This window comes from Erythrolamprus reginae, chromosome 1 (assembly GCF_031021105.1).
Source record: "Erythrolamprus reginae isolate rEryReg1 chromosome 1, rEryReg1.hap1, whole genome shotgun sequence".
NCBI classification, from domain to species: domain Eukaryota; kingdom Metazoa; phylum Chordata; class Lepidosauria; order Squamata; family Dipsadidae; genus Erythrolamprus; species Erythrolamprus reginae.
The window spans coordinates 418200361-418224053 of record NC_091950.1 but is presented as its reverse complement, the minus strand read 5'-3'; the positions used below and the strand labels follow the sequence as shown (position 1 = coordinate 418224053).

Genomic DNA, 23693 nt, shown 5'->3' with positions numbered 1-23693 from the left:
GTAATGTATATTGATTTGTTGTATATTGTTTCATTATTGTTTGTGAGCCAGCCCGAGTCTACGGAGAGGGGTGGCATACAAATCTAATAAATCTAATCTAATCTAATCTTACAAACATCTGTAGAAATTCACTTAATAACTATGGCAAAAAAAGGTCGCAAAATTTACTTAACAAAAGTTGTTAAGCAAAGTTTACTTAACAACTGCCTCGCTTAGTAACAGCAATTTTGGGCTCAACTGTGGTCATAAGTCAAGGACCACCTGACATGAAAAACCAGGACTCATAATATACAATACAAGCACTACAATCCCTTAATTAATGAGATATAAAATCTGAATCAATCCTTTCCCCAGATTTATTTTTCTTCACCGCACCTTATTACTAACTTGTAAAAAACTGCAGAAAAGTCACTACTCTGAAAAGTACATCACAGATAAGAATTGATAAAAGATAGTATTTCCAGGTTGCAAACCAATAATGTTTGGCTTCTTAAAGCAGCCCAATTTGTTTCATGCTGGATTGAGGGACAAGAAAAAATGCTTCTTCCATTAGTCTGAATACAGTATTTGTAAACATAAAATCAGCCATCACCAGAAAGCTATTAGGCTAGGGTTTAATATCAGTATTAGTTAATTTAAGAAACTTCAAGTGGTTGTTTGATGAAAAACTAGCCAATAAGAATTGTTAAATAGATTTGGATAGGCAGCCATTTTCCTGCAAAGATAGTCTCTACCACAGAATGTGAATTGACCTCTGAGTTGTTTAGTAGTCAGGATTAAGGGCACTTTATTTATTTATTTGCTTTTTATCTCACGTTTATTACTTTATAAGTAACCCAAGGCAGCAAATATACATCATAGCCTTCCTCCTATCTTCCCCACATCAACAACTCTGTGAGGTGAATTGGGCTGAGAGTGAGTGAATAGCTCAAAAGTCACCCAGCCAGCTTTAAACGGGACTAGAATTCACCATCTCCTGGTTTCTAGGCCAATACTTTAACCACTGCAAAAAAATACTCTGATGTCCACCAACAAACAACTCCTTTCCTTCAATTTCTTTATGAAATGTAGGGGGAAAAGTCTCTCATGTCATTATAAACTTATAACTAGCATCACTTTTTGGCCTGCTGTAGAGCACAATATGAGATGAGACTGTCTCATCTGATGTAGCATAAAGAGGTAAACAGAGAAAGTTTATTATTGGAGAGCTCTCGAGCAAGTCCTAAAACGCATAGATGCTATATGTTCCAGATCCTGATGTGCCAAAAGACGCTATCCTTTCAGTCCTCAGAATAACGCAAAGAATTTAGAGCAAGGGTCCATGAAAATACAAATGGCTGCCTACTAAGAAAATACAGTGATACCTCGTCTTACGAACTTAATTGGTTCAGGGACCAGGTTTGTAAAGTGAAAGGTTTGTAAGACAAAACAATGTTTCCCATAGGAATCAATGGAAAAGCGATTAATGCGTGCAAACCCAAAACTCACCCCTTTTGCCAGCTGAAGAGTCCATTTTTGCGCTGCTGGGATTCCCCTGAGGCTCCCCTCCATGGGAAGCCCCACCCCCCAGACTTCCATGTTTTTGTGATGCTGCAGGAGAATCCCAGCAGCACAAAAACAGGTGCTTCGCTGGCAACGGAAGTCCGGAGGTGGGGTTTCTCAGCGAGGGGAGCCTCAGCGAAATTGCAGCATCGCAAAAACACGGAAGTCCTCGAAACCCCACCTCCGGACATCTGTGTTTTTGTGATGCTGCGATTTCGCTGAGGCTCCCCTCGCTGGGAAACCCCACCTCCGGATTTCCGTTGCCAGCAAAGCGCCTGTTTTTGCGCTGCTGGGATTCCCCTGCAGCATCACAAAAACACGGAAGTCTGGAGGTGGTGTTTCCCATGGAGGGGAGCCTCAGGGGATCCCAGCAGCGCAAAAATGGGTGCTTCGCCGGCAACAGAAGTCCGGAGGTGGGGCATCCCAGCGGCGGCGGTGGGTTTGTAAGGTGAAAATAGTTTGGAAGAAGAGGCAAAAATATCTTAAACCCCAGGTTTGTATCTCAAAAAGTTTGTATGACGAGGGGTTTGTAAGACGAGGTATCACTGTATATGATTATGAGCCTTTCTGCAAAGGAGACTCTTCAAATAAAACACATTGTTGTTACAAGGAAGTGAAGAACGCAATCGCTTTCTGGAAAACTTGGTGTTGACTGGACCCTCCTCTAGGCTCCTCGAGATGTGCTTTATATGTATGGCCCACTTCAATACTTAATGGATCCACAGGGTTTCCGAAAACTGCTCAAAGACCTCAAAGGTACTTCTATCAAATGTTATGTTAACCTCTGAAATACAGAGGTGAACAAGGTACTATACAAGACTGGCCTTAATGGTCTCTCTCTCCCTGCCCACCAATCCTCATCAGTTTCTTGATTTTCTAAGAAGCAATGGAAAATGACACAGATGAAGAGATGTCTGGAGAAATGCAGCGGAGAGGGGGGAGGAATACAACCACGCACAATTATGAGCTCAAATCTGAACAGATAAGGCAACAGGGAGCTTCCCTGTTTCACTTGATTTGTAGGATGTCAGGCAACTGCACTAGTCCAAATTTAATATAAAGAATGGGCCAGAACAGTCTATTACTATTGTTACACTGAACTGGCTAAACATTTTGAGGATAAAATTGCTCTTACTCATGGGAGGAGCAGATGGGGATTGTGGAGAAGTCAACCTTTTGATGCTACAGCTAGTGCACCAATTGTAATTTCATCTGGCACAAGACACCCTGAAGGCCATCATTCATTCCCGCAGTGGCACAGTCACTCAAGTGCAGTTTATTGCAGGCAAAAACTCTGCCCACAGCCAGGAGTTCAATCCTGACCAGCTGAAGGCTGGCTCAGCCTTCTAACCTTCAAGTTTGGTAAAATGGAGGCCTTGGGGGGGGAGGGGTGTGGGGGGAGGGGGTGGTGGTAAAATGCCGACATTGTAAACTGCTCAGAGGGGGCTGTAAAGCACTGTGAAGTGGTATATAAGTCTAAGTGCTACTGCGAAGAGCTATCTGCTTTCAAAGCCATCCAGAAACTTTTAGCTGGTATAAATGAAGTGTTACAAACATACTGCCGTGTTACATACCCACTGCTGAGGGGATTGCACTGGTTCCAGTTTGCTTCAGATGCAAGGGAAGGTGATGGCTGTAACCTTTAAAGATCTATTAAAAAGAACACCTATCCGGGACAAACTCGGACCTTCTATCACTTAAACCTAAAAGTGGGCTTCTTTGATGAGAGCTCCCCACCTTTGGAACAGTCTACCCCCACTTTTTCCCCCAGAGGCTTTTAAAAATATGTCTATCCCACATTGGCTTTGGGAACTAATGCAGAGCTACCATCAGTAAGTCTTTCCTACTGCAATTCTTCTACTTTGAGATTTCTTGCCTTCGGTTCTTCCCTTCTGGATGGTTATGAAATTATTACAGCCAGTCTTCGACTTACAACAGTTCATTTAATGACCATTCAAAGTTACATTGTCACTGAAAAAAGTGACATGACCATTTTTTACAGTTTAAACCTTTGCAGCATCCTGATGATCATCTGATCAAAATTCAGATGCTTGGCAACAGATTCATATTTATGGCTGTTGCTATGTCCAAAGGTCATGTGATCCCCTTCTGCGACCTTCTGACAGTCCAAGTCAGATTCACTTAACAACTGTGTTACTGACTTAGTGATTCACTTAACAACTGAGGTAAGAAAGATTGTAAAATGGGACAAAACTCACTTAAATGTCTCACTTGACAGCAAAAATTGGGGAACAGCTGTGGGGGAGGTTGTTGAGGACCACATACGTCTGGATTTTTTAAATAGTTTTGTATGTGTCACTAGGTTTTAGTATTGTTTTATCTTTTCACAGTACAAGCCACCTAGGGCAGCCTTGCAGTAAAATGGGGGGCTAATATATTTTATAAACAAACAAATCACCACTTTTCTAGGATGCTTTTAACCAGGACCAAATGTTTCCAATTGCCATTTGGGAGATTTCTATTAAGTGTATGTTTGTTTTTATTCTGTATTTACAAGTATTAATGACTTCCTGTTTACAAAAGATTTAAACCATGAAAAGAAGACAATAAAGACAACAAGAAACAAAGAAAGAGAAGATATGAAGAATAACAAACCAAAGGAAATAACCTAAGTTACAATGTGTCCCCGAAAATAAGATCCTGTCTTATATTTTTTTGAACTCCCTTGTTTTCAGGGAGGTCTTATTATTTTGGGGTGCATGGAGCAAGACGGGGGTCCTCTTGCTTTCTTACCTGATTTTCAGCTCTGTCTCCCTAACCAGAGGAAATGGCAGAGAAAGGCTGTAAATGCTGTTAAATATTTTTGGGGAGGTCTTATTTTTGGGAAAACATGTTAAAAGTAGGTTTCAGTTATCTTATCGAGTCCTCGGAGAGGGGCGGGATAAAAATCCAATAGATAGATTAGATAGATAGATAGATAGATAGATAGATAGATAGATAGATAGATAGATAGATAGATAGATAGATAGATAGATAGATAGATAGATAATGCCACCAATATTTTGATGAAAACCCGAAGGAAGCGATGGTGGAATGGTAGAATAGGAACATGGAGGTATGCCTCCGTTAGATATATGCAGCGGTAGGATAGCTTGCTCGCAAGCCACTCCATTTACCGAAAAATAGCTCATGATTGTGATCCCCTTATATAGAGCGCTGGTGAGACCCCATTTGGAATACTGTGTTCAGTTCTGGAGACCTCGCCTACAAAAAGATATTGACAAAATTGAACGGGTCCAAAGACGGGCTACAAGAATGGTGGAAGGTCTTAAGTATAAAACGTATCAGGAAAGATTTCATGAACTCAATCTGTACAGTCTGGAGGACAGAAGGAAAAGGGGGACATGATCAAAACATTTAAATATGTTAAAGGGTTAAATAGGGTTCAGGAGGGAAGTGTTTTTAACAGGAAAGTGAACACAAGAACAAGGGGACACAATCTGAAGTTAGTTGGGGGAAAGATCAAAGGCAACATGAGAAAATATTATTTCACTGAAAGAGTAGTAGATCCTTGGAACAAACTTCCAGCAGACGTGGTATATAAATCCACAGTAACCGAATTTAAACATGCCTGGGATAAACATATATCCATTGTAAGATAAAATACAGGAAATAGTATAAGGGCAGACTAGATGGACCATGAGGTCTTTTTCTGCCGTCAGTCTTCTATGTTTCTATGTTTCTATGATGACTGTAACTCTCACCTGAAATTTGTGCTGTGTTGCTTGCCCAAAAACATGCTATTCACCAAAAAGCTGCCAACTTGTTAATTCTAAGCTATTCTAACGCCAAAAATATGGTTGCTGCGGCAATGTACTGCTCGTCCGAAAGTCTCATTGCTGCTGAACCAACCGCTAAGAATCTAAAGAAATTTAACTCTGCCTTTTTGCTCTAAAAAGTTCCTTGTAAAAGCATTTTTTGGGGGCTATGGCTGAGTCAAAACGGGGGGGGGGGGGGACACAGTCAAGAGGGACGTGGCTACAAAGTTTAAAAGGACTCAATCTCTGGGCAGTTAACACCATTCTTTGGATTCTCTGCTCAAAACACTGGAGAAATTAAACTTTTTTTCCCTATTTTATTAACCTCAAAAATACACCAAGCAAATAGTGTTTGAGTCAAGCTACCAATAAATCAGGAAAACATTTTGAAAAAGATGAGAACATAATACTAATCTTTCAATTTACTTCCATTCTTGACTTGCAAACATGGTGCAAGTGTTTTTAGCAACAGCAAACATCTACAATAAAATACGGCAAAATCCAAATTGCACTTTGTACTTTAATTTCCACATGCTATGTTAGCACATAAAGTTCTCAGTGAAGAGATTTAAATCTATCTTCCTGGCCAAACATACCACCTGGAAATTTTCACTTGATTACGTATTTAAAAAAACCAACAAAACAATCTGGTTCTTCACTTTGGAAGGTTGATTAGGTAATCATTTGTTACACTGTGACTACTACAAAATTGCAACCTATTTTATGTAAGGCAAATCTGACAGAGGGAAACTTTTTTTTCCCCCCTGTGCTGGATAATTAGTTCAAGGACTCTTGCAAGAACAGAATGATCAATTTACCTTTTACTTCTGAAAAATCAATTAATTTGTATCACATTGAATTGTGACCATCATAAGTAGCAAGCTAAGGTCAAAGTCATCTAGGTAAAATGGGCAACATATAAGTCTAATAAAGACTGAAATTACATAAATTGTAATTGACTGTGGATAGAACCATAACTTGTAATTGACTGTCACCAGAAAAGGCTGTAATATAGTTAAAAGTCATTTCCATAGTTCAAAAAGAAAAGAATGCAAAGCAGCTGTCTATAAAAAGGCATCCTTCAAATGGGTTGAATTTTAATTTCCACAAATGCCAAGCCACTGTGGGATCATGGAAATTCAACCCTTCCAGACTCATTCAACTCATTTTTAGATGTCCTTGGTGTATAGCATGCCACAGGGATTTAAGACTTCATGCCGTATGCATAAATTAAAAGCCACACCCTAAAAGAGTTTAATCAATTCATACTTCACTAAAATATACATTAAACTTAAAATAGATTTTTTAAAACAGCATTAAGTCTCTGAATCAAGAACCGAAATGATTTTCCTTAAAGAAGCAATACATAAATATTTGTTTATTGCAGAAAGCAATAATTAATAATCTAGACACATAACGTGTGAGAATACTGTATCTGCACAACAGTAAGCCTCAAGCTCCAGAAAATACTTCTGGAAATAACTGACATCTTTAATTTTACCACTGAAATTATACACCAGCCAGGCAGTTTTTCAAAGTAAGAAATGTAAAGCAGTTGGAAATATAAAAGTCACAGCTGCAGAAATAGGTTTTAAGAATGCTTCAGTTTCCTAACCGAGAAACTCAAAGCTCATTCATCAAAGCTGTAATGGCAACTGGTTGCAACTGATCTCGCTGTTGGGAGGGGGGAGAGCATTCAACTTCATCAGCCCTCCATGATTACCATACAAAAGATAATTATGCCAAAGCTTTCTTTTAGGCAAATTTTCCAGATACTAATTTTGCAATCCGAGACAGACTTTGCAGGTACAAAATTGTGTCTCAAAATGCCAAGTCATCGCAGGATTATCTTCTATCTAGGTGAAAATATATTCAAGAAGCCAACCATGAAATGAGCGGCGGTTTGGGGAGGAGACCGAAGTGGTGGCGGCGATGGTTGAGGGTTCCCTGGAGGAGCTGGACAAGGACACACTGCTCTTCTTCATGGGGCTGGAGCTGGACCCTTGGCTGGAGATGGTGGTGGGTAGCGACGAGGCTTCCCCTCCAGCCTGGGGCAGAGCGGGCCCACTGGCCAAAGCCAAGGCTGTGCGGCCTTTGAGTTTTTGGGGGCCAATGGAATTTTTCTTGGCTTGCCGGAGTGCTTTGGCCCGCCTGCTTGGTCGCTTGGCAGGGGGCGGTACCGACAGCCTGGGCCTCCACGTGAGGATCAGCATTGGCCTTTTTGAGAAACGATGGTCAGAGCCTTTGGCGACAGCGGCGGCCATGACTGCGTGTTTATTTATTTATTTATTCAATTTTTATGCCACCCTTCTCCTTAGACTCAGGGCGGCTTACAACATGTTAGCAATAGCGCTTCTTAACAGAGCCAGCATATTGCCCCCACAATCCGGGTCCTCATTTTACCCACCTTGAAAGGATGGAAGGCTGAGTCAACCTTGAGCTGGTGATGAGATTTGAACCGCTCACCTACAGATCTACAGTCAGCTTCAGTGGCCTGCAGTACAGCACTCTACCTGCTGCGCCACCCCGGCTCTATATAGTGTTCCCGGTCCCAGTGGAGGAATCAGCAGTGGAGCTCTCCTTGGCATTGGCTAGCCCTGGCGATGCGTGCCTCCATGTGGACTGCAGCCACCATGTGGTAGAGTTTTGCTCTCTGTGCCACTAGCGAGCGGCCAGCCCTGAAACTTTGGTAGCCGGCTGCTTCTTCTCCTTTTCTTCCTCTGGCTGCTGCTTCTTCTCTGCTCTCCAAAATTTTCTTTATTAGGTGCTTGCCCTGCCAGATTCCCCTGTGTAGGGGTTAAAAGAACAGTCCTTTATCACCTCCTGAAGCCGAAGGCCGAAAATCAGCTGGCCAGAGGACACATGTGCACTGGAGCTGCCTAAGGCAATGCCTCGTGTGGCCTCAGATATGGTTCCATGTGCCACCTTGTGGCACCCATGCCATAGGTTCGCTATCACTAATTGATTGATTGATTGATTGATTGATTGATTGATTAGACTTGTATGCTGCCCCTCTCCGGAGACTGGGGGCGGCTCACAACAGTGATAAAAACAGTACATGATGACAAATCTAATAATTAAAATCTAAAAATAACGATAATACATTTAAAAGTCTAAAAATAAGGAACCCCAATATATAAAAACATACATACAATCCTATCATACACAAATACTACATAGGCAGGGGGAGATGTTTCAGTTCCCCCACACTTGACGACAGAGGTGGGTTTTGAGGAGTTTACGAAAGGCAGGGAGGGTGGGGGCAGTCCTAATCTCTGGAGGGAGCTGATTCCAGAGGGTCGGAGCCGCCACAGAGAAGGCTCTTCCCCTGGGTCCCACCAGACGGCATTGTTTAGTCGATGGGACCCGGAGGAGACCAACTCTGTGGGACGTAACCTGTCGCTGGGATTTGTGCGGCAGAAGGCGGTCTCTCAGGTATCACTGGTCTAAGGTCTGTACTCTGAAATAGTGTCCCCTATCCTGACCTTATTTACGTGAGCCTTGAAAATCTGGCTTTTTCATCAGGGTCTGAGCTATGGAAAAAGGCAGGCCCTTTTGGAGTATCCTTGTTATGTTACAGCTCCCTTATGGATGTCAATTTTTCTCACAGTAATGTTTTCAAGAGTATTAAATAAAGAGTATTTATTACTAGCAAGTGTCATTACAGAATAAGGTGGCCTTAGGTATTTGAAAATAAATACTAATACCCTATGTACGGTAGATAGTCCTCAATTTGTGACAATTGGGACCGGAATTTGTCACTAAGTGAAGTGTTTAAGTGACACCCAATTTTAGAAACATAGAAGACTGACGGCAGAAAAGGTCCATCTAGTCTGCCCTTATACTATTTCCTGTATTTTATCTTACAATGGATGTTTATCCCAGGCATGTTTAAATTCAGTTGCTGTGGATTTACCAACCACGTCTGCTGGAAGTTTGTTCCAAGGATCTACTACTCTTTCAGTAAAATAATATTTTCTCATGTTGCTTTTGATCTTTCCCCCAACTAACTTCAGATTGTGTCCCCTTGTTCTTGTGTTCACTTTCCTATTTTCTGACTTTTTTTTTTTTTTTTGCAACTGTCATAAAATGAATCACATAGTTGTTAAGCAAATCTAGCTTTCCTACCAACTCTCCTTTTCAAGAGCCAGCTAGGAAACTTGGAAATGGCAATCACATGCCCCCCGGGACACTGCAAGCATCGTCAATATATGTTCTTTGCCAAATCCCCAAATTTTGATCCTGTGACCGTGGGGGACACTGTGACAGTCATAAGTATGAGGACCGGTTGTAAATCATTTTAACTTCAAATGGTCACTAAGTGTTGGTTATGACCTATAAAGCCCTTCATGGCACCGGGCCAAATTATCTCAGGGACCGCCTTCTGCCACACGAATCCCAGCGACCAGTTAGGTCCCACAGAGTGGGCCTTCTCCGGGTCCTGTCAACTAAACAATGTCGGTTGGCAGGGCCCGGGGGAAGAGCCTTCTCTGTGGCGACCCCGACCCTCTGGAACCAACTCCCCCCAGCGATTAGAATAGCCCCCACCCTCCTTGCCTTTCGTAAGCTCCTCAAAACCCACCTCTGCCCTCAGGCATCGGGGAACTAAGATAATCTTTCCCCCTAGGCTTCTACAATTTATGCATGGCATGTTTGTACGTATGATTGGTTTTATAACAAGGGTTTTTAGCTGTTGTAGTATTGGATTTTTACATTCTTTTTTTTGTCACTGTTGTTAGCCACCCCGAGTCCACGGAGAGGGGCGGCATACAAATCCAATAAATAGATAGATAGATAGATAGATAGATAGATAGATAGATAGATAGATAGATAGATAGATAGATAGATAGATAAGTATGGGGTTGCAAAGTGAGGACTATCTGTAACACTGAAAGTGTGAAGCAGTGGAAGATTTACAGAACTTGTGTAATATAAATATAGGATCACTTTCTACTCCCTTTTGCTGCAGTGTTGTGCATGGGTGGAGGTTTCTAAACTATCTTCGATGTCAGCCCCTCAAATAACACCATCCAAATGAAACATTTCTTAGGCTACAGGATACTGAAGCAAGTATGTACCCAAAGAGAGCTCTAAGTAACTCTCAAGCCCAGTTTGATCAAAGGCACTTTGTAACAGTAAGGACTCTTGAGCCTTATAATGCCAGAGATAGATCAAAAAGCCAGTTAACTCTTAATTAAATTATTGTCCTACCTAAAGGCAAGCTGAAGTAAGAGTGCCCTACACTGCTTCCAAAGTAGGGTCTGCCAAGTTCTCAATGAAAGGGAATTCCATAAAAGCTTCCACTCCCTACATTCCTAATGAATGCAAATGTCATGCAGAGCAGTAAAAAGTGTGTTTACTCAAAAATGTTTATCCTGTTGCCTCCCATTATGCATTTAATTTGAAATTATAGCAAAAATTGTTTTATTTTAAATCCAGGAAATTATATCAAATTTCAACAACAAACATTTATATTCCCATCACACATTAAATTACATCATATACTGTACATATATAATGTGTATTTGTGTGTGTGCGTGTGTGTATGCCTCCCCCTCCCTCCCTCTCTCTCTCCAGCATTAAAGCATTACATGTCGATCCTATTCTGACGTGATGACTCCCCAAATCCACCTTTGCCATCTTTAACTAATTTTCCCTGCTCTGTGCTGATACCATGGATAACTTATGGCTGACTTGGCAAAAACCTAGAAGGTGTAGCTAATGAAACCTTTCCAGCTTTTACGCATAGCAAGTACAAAGATAAAAGCAAATAAAGAAATTCGGCAGAACAGTTGCGTAAAAAGCACTAATATGCTTTGAACAGGATGTGAACGGGACGTGTCTCCACATGAGCCAGATAAATTGCCAAAGAATATGATACCTTAACATTTTTAATAAAAAAACCCTAAGAGGCAAAGTAAGAAAGAAAGAATATCTGAACAGAAATATAATATACAGATGCAAGGACAATTGTTGGAATGGCAAAGGGATAACTTTCATTAACATGTTACTATTTTCCCCATAAAATAAAAAATTGCTCATAATATACAAAGATATCAAACAGCAAGCATCTTAAATATTCTCTCCAACATTTCCTCTTTTGTCATCTGAAGTGCTGCGAACAGTTAACTAAAATGAAACATGATTTTCATATAATCTTCAAGAAAAGCTAGTTTATTTAGGGAAAAGTAGAAGATTTAAGATACTTCAGAGAAAAAAAAAGTTCTGAAGAGAAAAAGGTAGCGTAAATCAAAGAATTTTCTCATCTCCTGTTCCAACATACTTCTCTATGGGAGCCCTTTGAAGTTTTTTAGAAGCAACAAAGGCTTGTATTGTGCCAGTGGCCTCTTTAATGTAAGATAATGTATGACTAAATTTGCATCAGCTATACCTTATTTAGATTTGTATGGCATCTATACAGGGAGAAGTATTTCCCCCCAATTTCTCATTTGGTACAATAGTCCTCAACGTGTGACCACAATTTCTGTACTAAGTGACTTTTGCCCCATTTTATGACTTTTCTAGCCAGTTTATTAATTATTATTATTTATTAGATTTGTATGCCACCCCTCTCCGCAGACATGCGTAGCTCTTCACAGGGCTTTGTTCAGTATTATTGAGGGGTCTTTCAGAAATGTCCATGTCTATGGGGATTCTCAAAAGCTTAGTTTCTTCCGTGAAAATATTTAGCTACTCATCCAGGAAGCTTCTTCAATACAAAACTATACACGTCTCACTGGGACTGAGTTTGAAAACCTTTGGATTAAAAGTTAAGATTTGGATCTAGAAGCATTTTATTCAAAATCCCATGCCACTGAAGGATCTTTATTTGGTCCTGTTGGCAAGGATTTTTCTTTTCAAAAACAAGCAAAGTACCATTGCTAGTACAGAATACCCTGGATCTTCCCTTTTCCTGGGAGAAAGCTTGGAATTGTGTGCCAGCTGGCTGCATTGGCTGTCAACATCAAGCCTGGCATAACCATTGTTATCCCCCCCCCCACTGCTTTACAGAACCTTTTCTTTCAAAAGAATTCCCCCCCCCCCAAGGTAAGAGTCTTGGGTAAAGATGTCTCTCCCTTTACAGACAGCCATTTACCCAGATGTAATATGAAAATTACCTCTTCATTTGTGCAGCTGACTCTTGGCTGTGGTATTATTTTTATCTTATGGCTTCCTTGCAACAGTGGCACATGTCTCTAGTGGTGGTGGAAGCTCAATTATTGTAATATCTCCCCTACAGGGATTAAAGTAGGACATCTACACTGCTTACAGCTCATTAGGAAAGCAACAGTGTGTGCTGATAGGTATAACAGCAATTGTGATACACACACACACACACAGCCTCTCTTCCCTACATTTTTCTCAGCTTATGAAGATGGCCGTGTGTATTTTCTGCAGTGATAAAATCAAATGAGCAGTATAGATTGAGATCCGTTTAAAAGATTAGATTTTGAAAATAGTTCTATTTTTGTTTCGGTTTGTTTTGGTAGTGGATTGAATTGACAAGCAAATAATATGGTTAACCAAAGAATGCAAAGAATACATCTGCCTCAGGCAGGAAAGAAGCTAGAATTCATTGGTGGAGTATAGTACGTGCTTTGTAGCCCCTTGTCCTACGAAATTGTTTTATGTTGTCAGTTTTGAATTTTGCTCTCTCTCTCTCTCTCTCTCTCTCTCTCTGTGTGTGTGTGTGTGTGTAAGCAATTGAAATGTGAAGTATAAAGTCATAAGTAGCTTTAAAAACCTTGTACCATGCTACACATATGCACACTCTTGTTTGGAAAAAAGTGCCAAACCCTATAGAGTAGTCTCTTTCTTAGCCCAGTTATATCTTCAGTTATCTTTTGAGATTGATTAAGCTGAGAAAGAAAAGATAGGCAGTCCTCCATTTACAATAATTCAAATTGCAATAGCAATTTAAAAATGACTTATGACCATTTTTTACATTCATTCATTCATTTATTTATTTATTGGATTTGTATGCCGCCCCTCTCCAAGGACTCTGAGGCTACTCACAACATATCAAAAGAACATAGCAAATACATCTAAAAATCCAATTAATATGACTAAAAAGACTTAAAAAGCTCCAATATACTTTAAAAATGACCGTTGCAGCATCTCCATGCTCACACGACCAAAATTCAGATGCTTGGCAACTGACTCATATATATGACATGGGATCATGGGATCACCTTTTGTGACCTTCTGTTAAGCCAGATTCACTTAACAACAATGTGACTAACTGAACAACTTCAGTGATTTACTTAATGAATCTTTCATGTCAAACCATTTGTCTGTCTTTTGCTGTCAAGTTAAACAAACATAACAGCCTTTTAAGTTGCTCATTATGACATTTCCTCTTAATCTGTCCAGATCCTTTAATAATTCCAAATATAGTTTTAATAATTGGAATTTAATAATTTATCAAATTGGAATTTAATAAATCCAAATATAGTTTAGTATCCTGAACCCTTCTGGTATCTCTTCTGAATACTTTCCAGTTTTTTTCACGTCTCCTTTAAAATACAACGCTTAGTACTTCAAGTGAGGTCTAACCAGTACAGATTACAATGGAACTATTACCACCCATGATCTGAACACAATTCTATTATTAATGTGGCCTATAGTATGCAGTGGCTTTTTAATTGCTGTATCACATTATTCAGCTAGTTACACATCCACCAGACCACAATGCCATCTTGCTCACGTGTGCAGATCTTATCCCAGAGGGATGCAATGAGATTTTGTCAATTGCTTTACTGAGGTCAAAGTACTGTACAACACATCGACTGCATTTCCTTTGGTCTGTGGGACTGTTAACTGTTTACAAACAGAACGTTTTCCATGAAAAAGCAGCCAATATGTAAACAGCTCTCAGAACACAGAAAGCTTTGAAATCACAGCTTTGAACCAATTTCCAAAATAATTCAAGCAATACAGCCTTGCACAAGGAACCACCGCTGGAGTTCTAATGCTGCAAAAATGTTTCATGCTCCAAAGCAAAGCCAAAACACGCAAGGAAATTTCAAAGTCTGAAAAAAATATATAATTTTTCCTTTTCAGAACTTTACAACTGCTATTTTATAATCTTCTAAGAAGATTCATTTGAAATGGATTGTGTCATTCATTATGCGTGGCCTATCACTATAGTATACTGCCCCCAGTTATTTTTAGCCTGGTGCTTCAGTAATTCTAGAAGCTACTGATACTTTAAACAGAGAATGAAAATGAATGCAACCATAGCAAAGCAAAACAAATCATGCTTAAAGCTTTTGAATCCTATGCTAGTCAGTGCCCAGTGCACATTTAAAAGAAAAGCATTGAACAGCAATTAAGTAAAAAAAATCTAGTAAAAAATCCCACAAATTTAGTTGTGTATCACATAAATCAAAGCATTTTGCTTGTTAAAATGTTTTTTTTTAATGCAAAAGCTTTCACATCGCTAAGGTGAAGACAAACACATTACACTTCTGGTTTACCATATGTGGAAAAGAGAGGAAGCAGGCTAACTGTACTATGCAAAATTAGTCTATTGCTGAAAAACAATTACGATTATTAGTTTAGCTAGATGAGAGGAAACTCCAATTTATGTTTTCGCATAAGCTTGGAAGCTATAAGGGTTTATAGAAAGGGCTTCAACCCGAGTCCATTCTCAGAAGATTTCTCCCCCCGCCCGCCCAAAAAAGTTAAAACCAGCTTCTTATCTCAAAGAGGGTACAATATTTTTATCTGCCTTCCTGGAAAGCACTGTTGCATAACCACTTATGAACATGTTAATAACCAAGGAAACTGTGAAGTAGCCTATTAAAAGTAAGACTGCAGACAGCCAACAGCAGGTTTTAAGGGAACAAATGATGGACTGGAGGTTAGATCTTATCTACCAAGGGGATCCAAAGATTTTAGAATGATATTGGAAAAGTAATTTTAAAAATGGGGAATTGCTGTTTTTTTCCCCAATGGAATGCAGAATATATTTCATGTATCCAAAGTCACATTTGCAAAGTAATGTTGATCGTGCAATAAATACATAAAATACCCAGCAACGTGCCTATCTTCTGGACAACTGATACCTTTGTTGAAAAATGTTAAAATAGAATCACGAGCTCCTCAGCTGCTGAATGTTATGACTTGAATTCAAAGAGCTGCTCGTCATCTACCTAACATGCACTGCACGTCTACGGTTTTGTCAACCGCAACCACTCCACTCTTTGACGACCCTCTGGAAAGTATTGATAAGGAACAGAAAGATGGGAGTCAGAATGAAAAATGCAACTCTTAGATTCACAGGTTTAAGGTTACCCTTGCAAATCAATGTGGGGGATGCAGTTTAACATTAACAGACTGTTTTGCATGCAGACAATTCCAAGTTCAATTTGACTTTTCCACTTAGGACAATTGGTTGGGATGAGAGGGTCTCACGGTATAGCATAGCGATGGTGAACCTCTGACACGCTGTGCCGTTTTGAGTGACATGCCAAGGATCTGGAAGTTGCACCAGAAGGCCTTGCTCTAAGGCAGTGCTTCTCAATTATTTTCTGTTAAGTCCCCCCCCCCCCCAGGAAAAAGTAAACATTTCGCACGCGCCCCTAACTCTCCACCAGGATGATTCTTCTCAATATTCAGCACATCTTCACTGAAAAAACCTCAAGCGGCTTATCAGGGTGATAGCTGATAGTGTTTAAGTGACGCCTTAATGTATTTGGCTTCATGCTGTCCGCTGCCAACATTTTTAGGCACAGTAAACATACCGGTCTTTCCTCATCTCCCACAGTAGTCACAGTGAAGCCAAGTGCTACGTACGCTTCCTCATATTTCCTTGTCTTAGCTTTTGGGAGACTTACATTTGTGTCATTATCTCCGTCTCTCTCCTCCTCTCCTGTTAAATATTTTCCCATGGTGTCTCTTAAAGAGTTTGTTATCTGCACTTCATATCTCCTGCTCTGTGCTGTGTGCAATTGTTTGGGGCAAACAAACCCTACTCCCTGTGGGGTCACGTGCCCCTCCCTGGCACCGCTCCGTGCCCTCCCTGGGGGGGGGCACCCCGCTATTTGAGAAGCACTGCTCTAAGGCATCCAAAAATTATGCAGGCATTTGCAGATGCTTTTCTGAGATTCTATAGTTCCACAAAAGCATAGACCTCCTGCGTAAATTCCAGAGGGTCTGTAGAAGAGAGTCCAGAAGAGAGGAGAGTCTAAACAGTTCTGGGAGTTGAAGTCCACACATCTTCCAGCGGCCAAGGTTGAGAAACACTGCTCTAGAGAGACATCTTTTGGGGGTGATACATGCCAGCAGAGGTGTTTTCTGAATTTTTGACACATTGGGCCCAAAAAGTTCACCATCACTGATATAGTGACTAAGATGTTGGCTTAAAAAGAGTATGTGAGTGCTTACTTAGGCATTAAAGCCAGCTGGATGATTTGAGACCAGTCACTCTCAATTCATCCTACCTCACAGGACTGCTGTTATGGAGAGGAGACCAAAAGTAAAAGGGAGGATAATAAATGCCTAAAAATTCAATATAGTAGCAAATTAGAGAGACAAAATCAGAGCATTCACATGGAATATTGAGATAAATCTGTCTAGATACTGGCTTAGCAGTTAACAAATGGCACAGGTGGTTCCATTCTGAGTATGTTTACAGTTTTTGTCTGAATTAGAGAGAGTGTTTTTCTCAGAATTGAGACTAATTCTGTCTTGTCATTTCAAAGATAAAATGGGTCCTTCTAAAAAGAGAAAGTCTTCATCAATCAATCATTAATTATACTTCATGTCTATGTAATCTTACACAGAGGCCATAACCTGCACTTGTACATCTCTGCAAATCAAAAGATAATTCAGTAACTTCTTTTCTGGAGGTTTTACTTCTAGCAAATAACACAAGTGAGCAAAGCTTAAACAGATACTCCTACACATCTGTTGGCCTTTGCTCAGAAACTGCCAAAGACAAAAATAGGTTTTATGTACTAAGTTACAGCTCAGCATTACAGCAGAGAGCCTATGCAAGTTATGACAGAACAAACTCCTGATGACAAAATAAGGAAGCTACAGATTTACCCCTACAATGTTTAGCTCTCTCTCCTTTTAAGGAACTTATTCTTTCACATGTACGGCTCAAATGAAGGAATACAGACTAGACTCAACTCTTTTTCTTATCAAAATGTTTTAACAACATGTTATTTAATTAAAGCATTAAAAGAGAGTTTTTTCTTCAAAAATAATTAATCCCAATTAGCTTATGCTTATGATTCAACATACTGTAGTAATAATAATTTCTCAATTTATTACATTACTATGTACCAGAACTGCCATAGAATTTCTTAAATAATGGCAAACTGAGCTATAAAACTGAATGTTCCCTTTCCAAGTCTTGCTTCTGTCACAAACTTATTAGGACCTCACAAACATGCAATTTAACGGGCTATAGCTCAACTGTGATAAGGTATATGCTTCATGTACAGAATATATGTGATCCTAGCACAGCAGCTAAAACATATTTAACACAGAAGACCTCAGCTTTGGGTATTAAATAACCAATAAAAGGTTTAGAGGGATAAATTACCAGACACTAGGCTTGATTATTTAGTTTTGTAATGTATTTATTGATTTACTTAATTTTATTTATTTATAACATTTATTGGCCGCTCATCTTACACCTCTTCTAAGGTTATTCCAGACAGCTTACCGTAATAAAAATATATCTACATTAAATTATAAATTAACATTGTATCACATTGGCAAGAGAAAAAAATCAGTGATACTCTTAAAGTACAGATTATTAGGTGTGCATAACCTACAGTTAGATTCACAGTCTAACTCTGATGGAAACTTAATTATTCAAGTCCTAACTAAAGATCTAAGGCAGGGGTCTCCAAACTTGTCAACTTTAAGACTTGTGGACTTCAACTCCCAGAATTCTCCAGTCAGTTGCTAGCTGAAAAATTCTGGGAATTGAAGTCCACACATTTTAAAGTTGCTAAATTTGAGGACCTCTAATCTAAGAATTATTAAGGTAGCATCTATGAATATAGACAATTCCAAGAATGATGTGGTTTTTTAAAAAAAAAATAGGGTTCTTAGGTCTAATAAATTCAGTGTTTCAAGATGCAAGGAAATCTTTTAGGTATCACTCAAGAGCACCTATCACAATTGGGAATAACAAAGGATTTCTTTGTCCATCATTCAAACCTCAGTTTGCAAGTCCTGCTATCTTTTAATTTTTTCCAAATGTTTTTCCCCAATCCTAGCTTTAACAGAAATAGCAGCACCAATGAATCAGAGTTTTTTTCTTTTCAATAATTGTTATATTATTATGGTCCATCACACAATCAGTGAGATGTTTGGACTGGAATTGGCATCCACCTATAAAGTACTTCCCAAAGATCTGGGATAAGGAGATGTTGTTTGATGATGTGAAAAGTATCATCACAAGATTAATTTATTTTGATCTCTTGATCATTTCAAATATTTTACTTTCAGATCTCAGTGAATAAAACCTAAAGCATATACTTAAACACTAATCTGGTGTCTACAGTTGTTCTATTTGTGAGGTCCTTGGTGCTCTCTAAGCTTATTTTCCTGCAGGTGTTTTATTACCCAAATAGGTAACATCATCAGTGCTAGTTATACTTTACAGTTACATTATTTGTTAGTTCCTTGTAAATCCCTGAAGCACCAATAAACACTTAAAACAAGAACTTAGAATCAGAAGGATTTTTTCAATGTATATAATATGGATTATCTTCTCTTATCTATGATATCACCTATCTATTTTGCTAAACATACATCTTGTACGACTCTTTTAATATTTTATATTTCTTTTAGTACCTTTATAGATTTTATACATGTTCACTGTAATTGCTTTGTTCCTCACCTGGGTTATTCAGGGCAGCTAACAAAAATTGAAATAAAAAATAGAATCATAAAAATATATACATACTAAAGAAATACACTTTCTGCTCTTCCAAAGGCAGAAAAAATAAAGGCTAAGCTTCATTGCAGAGGGAGTAAATTCCATAGCCTGGAAGGGGGAGAAAGTCACCTCTCCTGTATTGAGAAAAATGATCTTCTGACAGCATTGGCTTCTTAATGTCTGGACAGGTATAAGAAAATTCCTTAGATAACAATATTAAGTCCTATGGTAAAGGATTTACTTTCTAGGTGTTTTGCTTCCCTGTTATTGCTGCTAGGATAACAGCCATGCATTCAATATTCTTAGCAATACTGATTAGCTTTGAGCTGTTGAATGCATATAGCTTTTCCTTTTTTCTCTTGTTATAGCAAATAAAGGGAGATCTCCAAAGAGCCCAGAGACAGTGCTGTTTCATTGCCACAGCAAGTCTTGAGCCAGACAGAAGACGCAGGCAGCAAAATTGTCATGATAAAAAAAAAATGGGAATGGTTTGAGTAGATATTCATCGCACAATTGTGCACTTCAGATGTTTTGGACCATTGCTATTTTGCCACTCATCAAACAATATAAAGGTTAGAAGCTTAAATCCAAAAAGACATTAGAAAGCACAATGTCGTTGCTCTTGACCTATATTATAGCATATACTATAATTACTGCTAATGTTACAACAAGGCTTCTACAGTAAGTGACTATATATTATGTTACTAAGCAATCTAATAGCTGAAAAGATTTTCAGCAATAATTAAATTAAATACATTAAATGGAAGAAAAATTGTTGAAACAGAATAGGTCAAATTAAAAGTTGCCAGCAGGACACAGCAAAGCCAGAAGTAAAAACAGCAGCACAGCAAGGTTATGCAAAGCACACAAACAATTCTACTTCCTAAAATGCCTTTAACCAAAAACACCACAATACAATACACAATACAGATGAGTCTTACTGTAAAACTATCCATTTGCCTCAAATAATGAGCCTAGGATTTACATACTAAAATCAAATACTTATTATGCATACTTTTATTTGGTATTCATTAGAACAGCCTTATCCAGAATTTTTAAATTTTGTTTCACAATATTTTATACCACCAAGGATTCCTTGGTGATTTCTGAGTTTGGTTGTTTTGTTGCAGATTTATGATTGTATCTTACATATATCTAGCAGGTCATGTACTCCCTATGGAGAATGCAGTAATCAAATTCCCAAGATGGAAATGAGATGGATCCCCACTGATAACAAACAAAAAGAGGACATTCTCAAAATATAAGAAGTCCTTCACTTACAACAGTTCATTTAGTGACCAAAGTTACAACTGCACTGAAAAAAGTGCCTTATGACCACTTTTCACACCTATGATTGTTGCAGCATCCCAGTGATCCAACATCAGACTCTTGATAACTGACTCATCTTTATGACGATTGCAGTGTCCTTGGGCCACCTTCCCAGCAAAGTCAATGGGGAAGTCAGATTCACTTAACAACCGTATTACTAAATTAACCACTTCATTGATCCGTTTAACAATCATGGCACGAAAAGTTGTAAAATGGGGCAAAATTCTCATAACAAATTTCTCACTTAGCAACAGAAATTTTGGGCTCAATCATGGCCGTAACCGGAGGGCCATCTGTACATAGCAAAGAACATTGATAGACAACCTAAAGCCTTTAAATGTCACGACAAGATGCTGACATACTAGCTAGCCCCAAACCGAAAATACTGGAGATCCCTTGCTGCCAAATAGGTTACATAGTATGGGATGAACTAATGCTAAAACCTCCCGTATATTTATTTGCACTGATCTTACTTAAATTCTATGAGCCTGGTGACACAGGAAGATTAGGATTCTAGATGTAAATTAGGAGGGTGTACCCATTTTAGACAATTGGGTAAAGATGGTGGGAAATGCAACTTGTTTTCCATTTTATTCCCACTATAGGAAACAACTCTTAGCTTTATGATATGTGTGGCAGTTAGAATATGTAAATGTTTAAGTTACAATAATACAGCATGCATAAGATGTTAACTTTTCAAGGATTAAATATGACATTTCAACATTGATGAGCATCTTTATGCATGCTGTTGCCAAAGCCAAGCTCACGTGCCATGTTTCTATGTTTCTATGTTTCTATAGGTGATGAAAAAATAGCTTAAATACACTATATTTAAATGTGCTTGGAAGGTGATGCTTCTGAAATTAGAAGGAATGTCCAAATGTTCTGAAGACCACTGATACCCAGCTTTACAGCTGAACTACGATGATTTATTTTCAGATTAAACCAACACGTCACTTTCTATGTAAAGTAACCCTCTTTTTAGAACACAGCAAATTAACTTGTTCTGGGCTATTTATAACCTCTCCTTTCCTCATTTTTTTGCCACTATTTTATCAAACCTTGTTTTAACCTTTCAATTTTACTATTTTTGTTACTTCTATGTTTGGTTTAATAGAACAAACATAATGAACATGGTTGATACAGTTTGTTTTAAAATGTTAATTTAAAGATTTAATATTTTATTTCTAGGGTACTTACCATATAGAATACTTTCAAGAACCACACTTATGAATTACTGACACAGGAGACTTTACACCAGCCAAATTCAGGCAATTCAAATCTGCTAAACCTATTTTGAAAGTTTCCATAAAACTTCTACAAGTTTTTTTCCCTCCAGCTGTGTTTGGATTTTTAAAAATTGCTTATCGTTTAGTGAAGTACAGGTTATCCATATTATTAGTTAAAAAATATAATCCTCTTAGCTTAAATAGATAATTCCTGCAACAATTTAGGGAGAAAACTGTTGACAGCAAAAAGGGGATTAATCAGCAGTATGTGCTAATGCATAAACAACTGTCAAATGATGTACTTTATTCACTCCTACCAATTACTAGTATAATTATATTAAGAACATAAATTGGTGTGTACAGTACCCAGTCAGACTACTTGTTCATGTACCCAATTCTATCAGTCAGTGAAGGGTGCCATCACTTGCTACTTAATCCTTTTAACTAAAGATGTCAAGAACTCAGTTTAAGAGTGTGTTTATGCTAAGTAGGTAAACTGTTGAGACAAAGGCACACATATCCCCGCATTCACGCAAGGTGGTAGTTTGATCAGCCAAAACAGATCCAGTCTACTCCTCTAACTCATTTTCTTTTAAAATACTGTACAGTACTTCTCCTGACCCAAAAACTTTTCATTTGAAAGAAAGGGGGAGGGGAGAACATGAACACAATTCTCCTATGGATGTAGTGAAACTGACAAAATTATCCAAATCTTCCACTTGCCACATGACCAGACCTGTAAAATCTAACACAATTTCCAAATGCATATAGGGCTAGACGAAATTTAAGATACAGAAATGATTGGGTAGAATATAAACCAAATAAATAAATAAATAAAGCCATTAATACATCCTCTTGCAACATTTTTCCCAGAGAAACCACAACATTCCAAGCACATATACTGGGCCTTTGCCATCCTTGCTTGTTTTCATACTGTACTAAAGCTATGGCCCTTGTAACCACCAGAAAATTCCACACAGTACTAAGCAGGGTCCACGGCCCTTCGTAGACCCACATTAGTAAAAACAGGGGCATCCACTTACACGGAGCTTAAAATATAAAAATATAATCATTTGGAGCAGAAACAAACAGTACTTTACGAGCAAACACAACGACACAAGTTTCATCTTTTCTGTCTTTAAAGCCAAGCTTGTCAAATCCAATAAACTAGCAAAACAATTTATAAGTGGGATATAATAAATAAATAACATGCAGTCAAGGGAAAAAATGTCACACTTGAAGAATGGTACCATCACAAAAGAAATACAAGAGCTTATCTATCCGTGCCTTACCTGCTAGGTCATGATGAATTAGGTCTGCAAAATTGGGGTCATCACCCCACCAGAAGATCCATAGTTCTCTGCGCCCAGGCCTTTGGTCTCGTCGCCATACACTTAAAACGTCGGCCTTCAGGCAACGACTGTAACTGCTTAGGATGGGATCTTCTTCCGTTACAGGGAAAAGAATCGGAGCAGACATTGGACCCTGCCATATGTATCGTTTCCATTTAATCCCAGTTAAGTCAGCCTGAAAGAAAAATGGAACTTGCATTAAGAGCAGAAAGAACCAGATATACTCTTTTAAAGTTTCAAACTTTTATGAAATACAGAGTTCTATAGTGATTTAAAGCTAAGTTTTATTTTCTTATTCTAGTGAGGAAACGCATAAGACAATTTAGAAATTACAAAATAATTGTCTTGTGGACGATAAACATTTGAAGCCATAGCAACTTCGTTTAGTCAATCTGTGCTCCATAAAGCCAGTGGCAGCAGTGTTGTTACTCAAACACAGTAAAATTCCATTCTAGGATGTTTTTTAAAAAATGTTTTCAATAATGCCAGGACACATTCCAGATATTTTGGACTTTACTTCTCATGTCACCCAGTCAGCATGTCTAATGATAAA

General features: G+C 38.7%; 1 protein-coding gene across 5 annotated transcripts in view; it reads right to left on the bottom strand.

Moving 5' to 3' along the window:
- Positions 1-23693, bottom strand: part of MED13 (mediator complex subunit 13) — a 246874-nt gene that overhangs the window by 218852 nt on the left and 4329 nt on the right. For all 5 annotated transcript variants that reach the window (XR_011557594.1, XR_011557595.1, XM_070735377.1 and 2 more), the window contains exon 2: positions 23081-23315. Coding sequence is in view for 3 of the 5 variants with exons in the window: in XM_070735377.1 (XP_070591478.1) it covers positions 23081-23315 (235 nt within the window). In the remaining 2 variants the exon portion in view is untranslated. The remainder of the gene's footprint in view (positions 1-23080; positions 23316-23693) is intronic.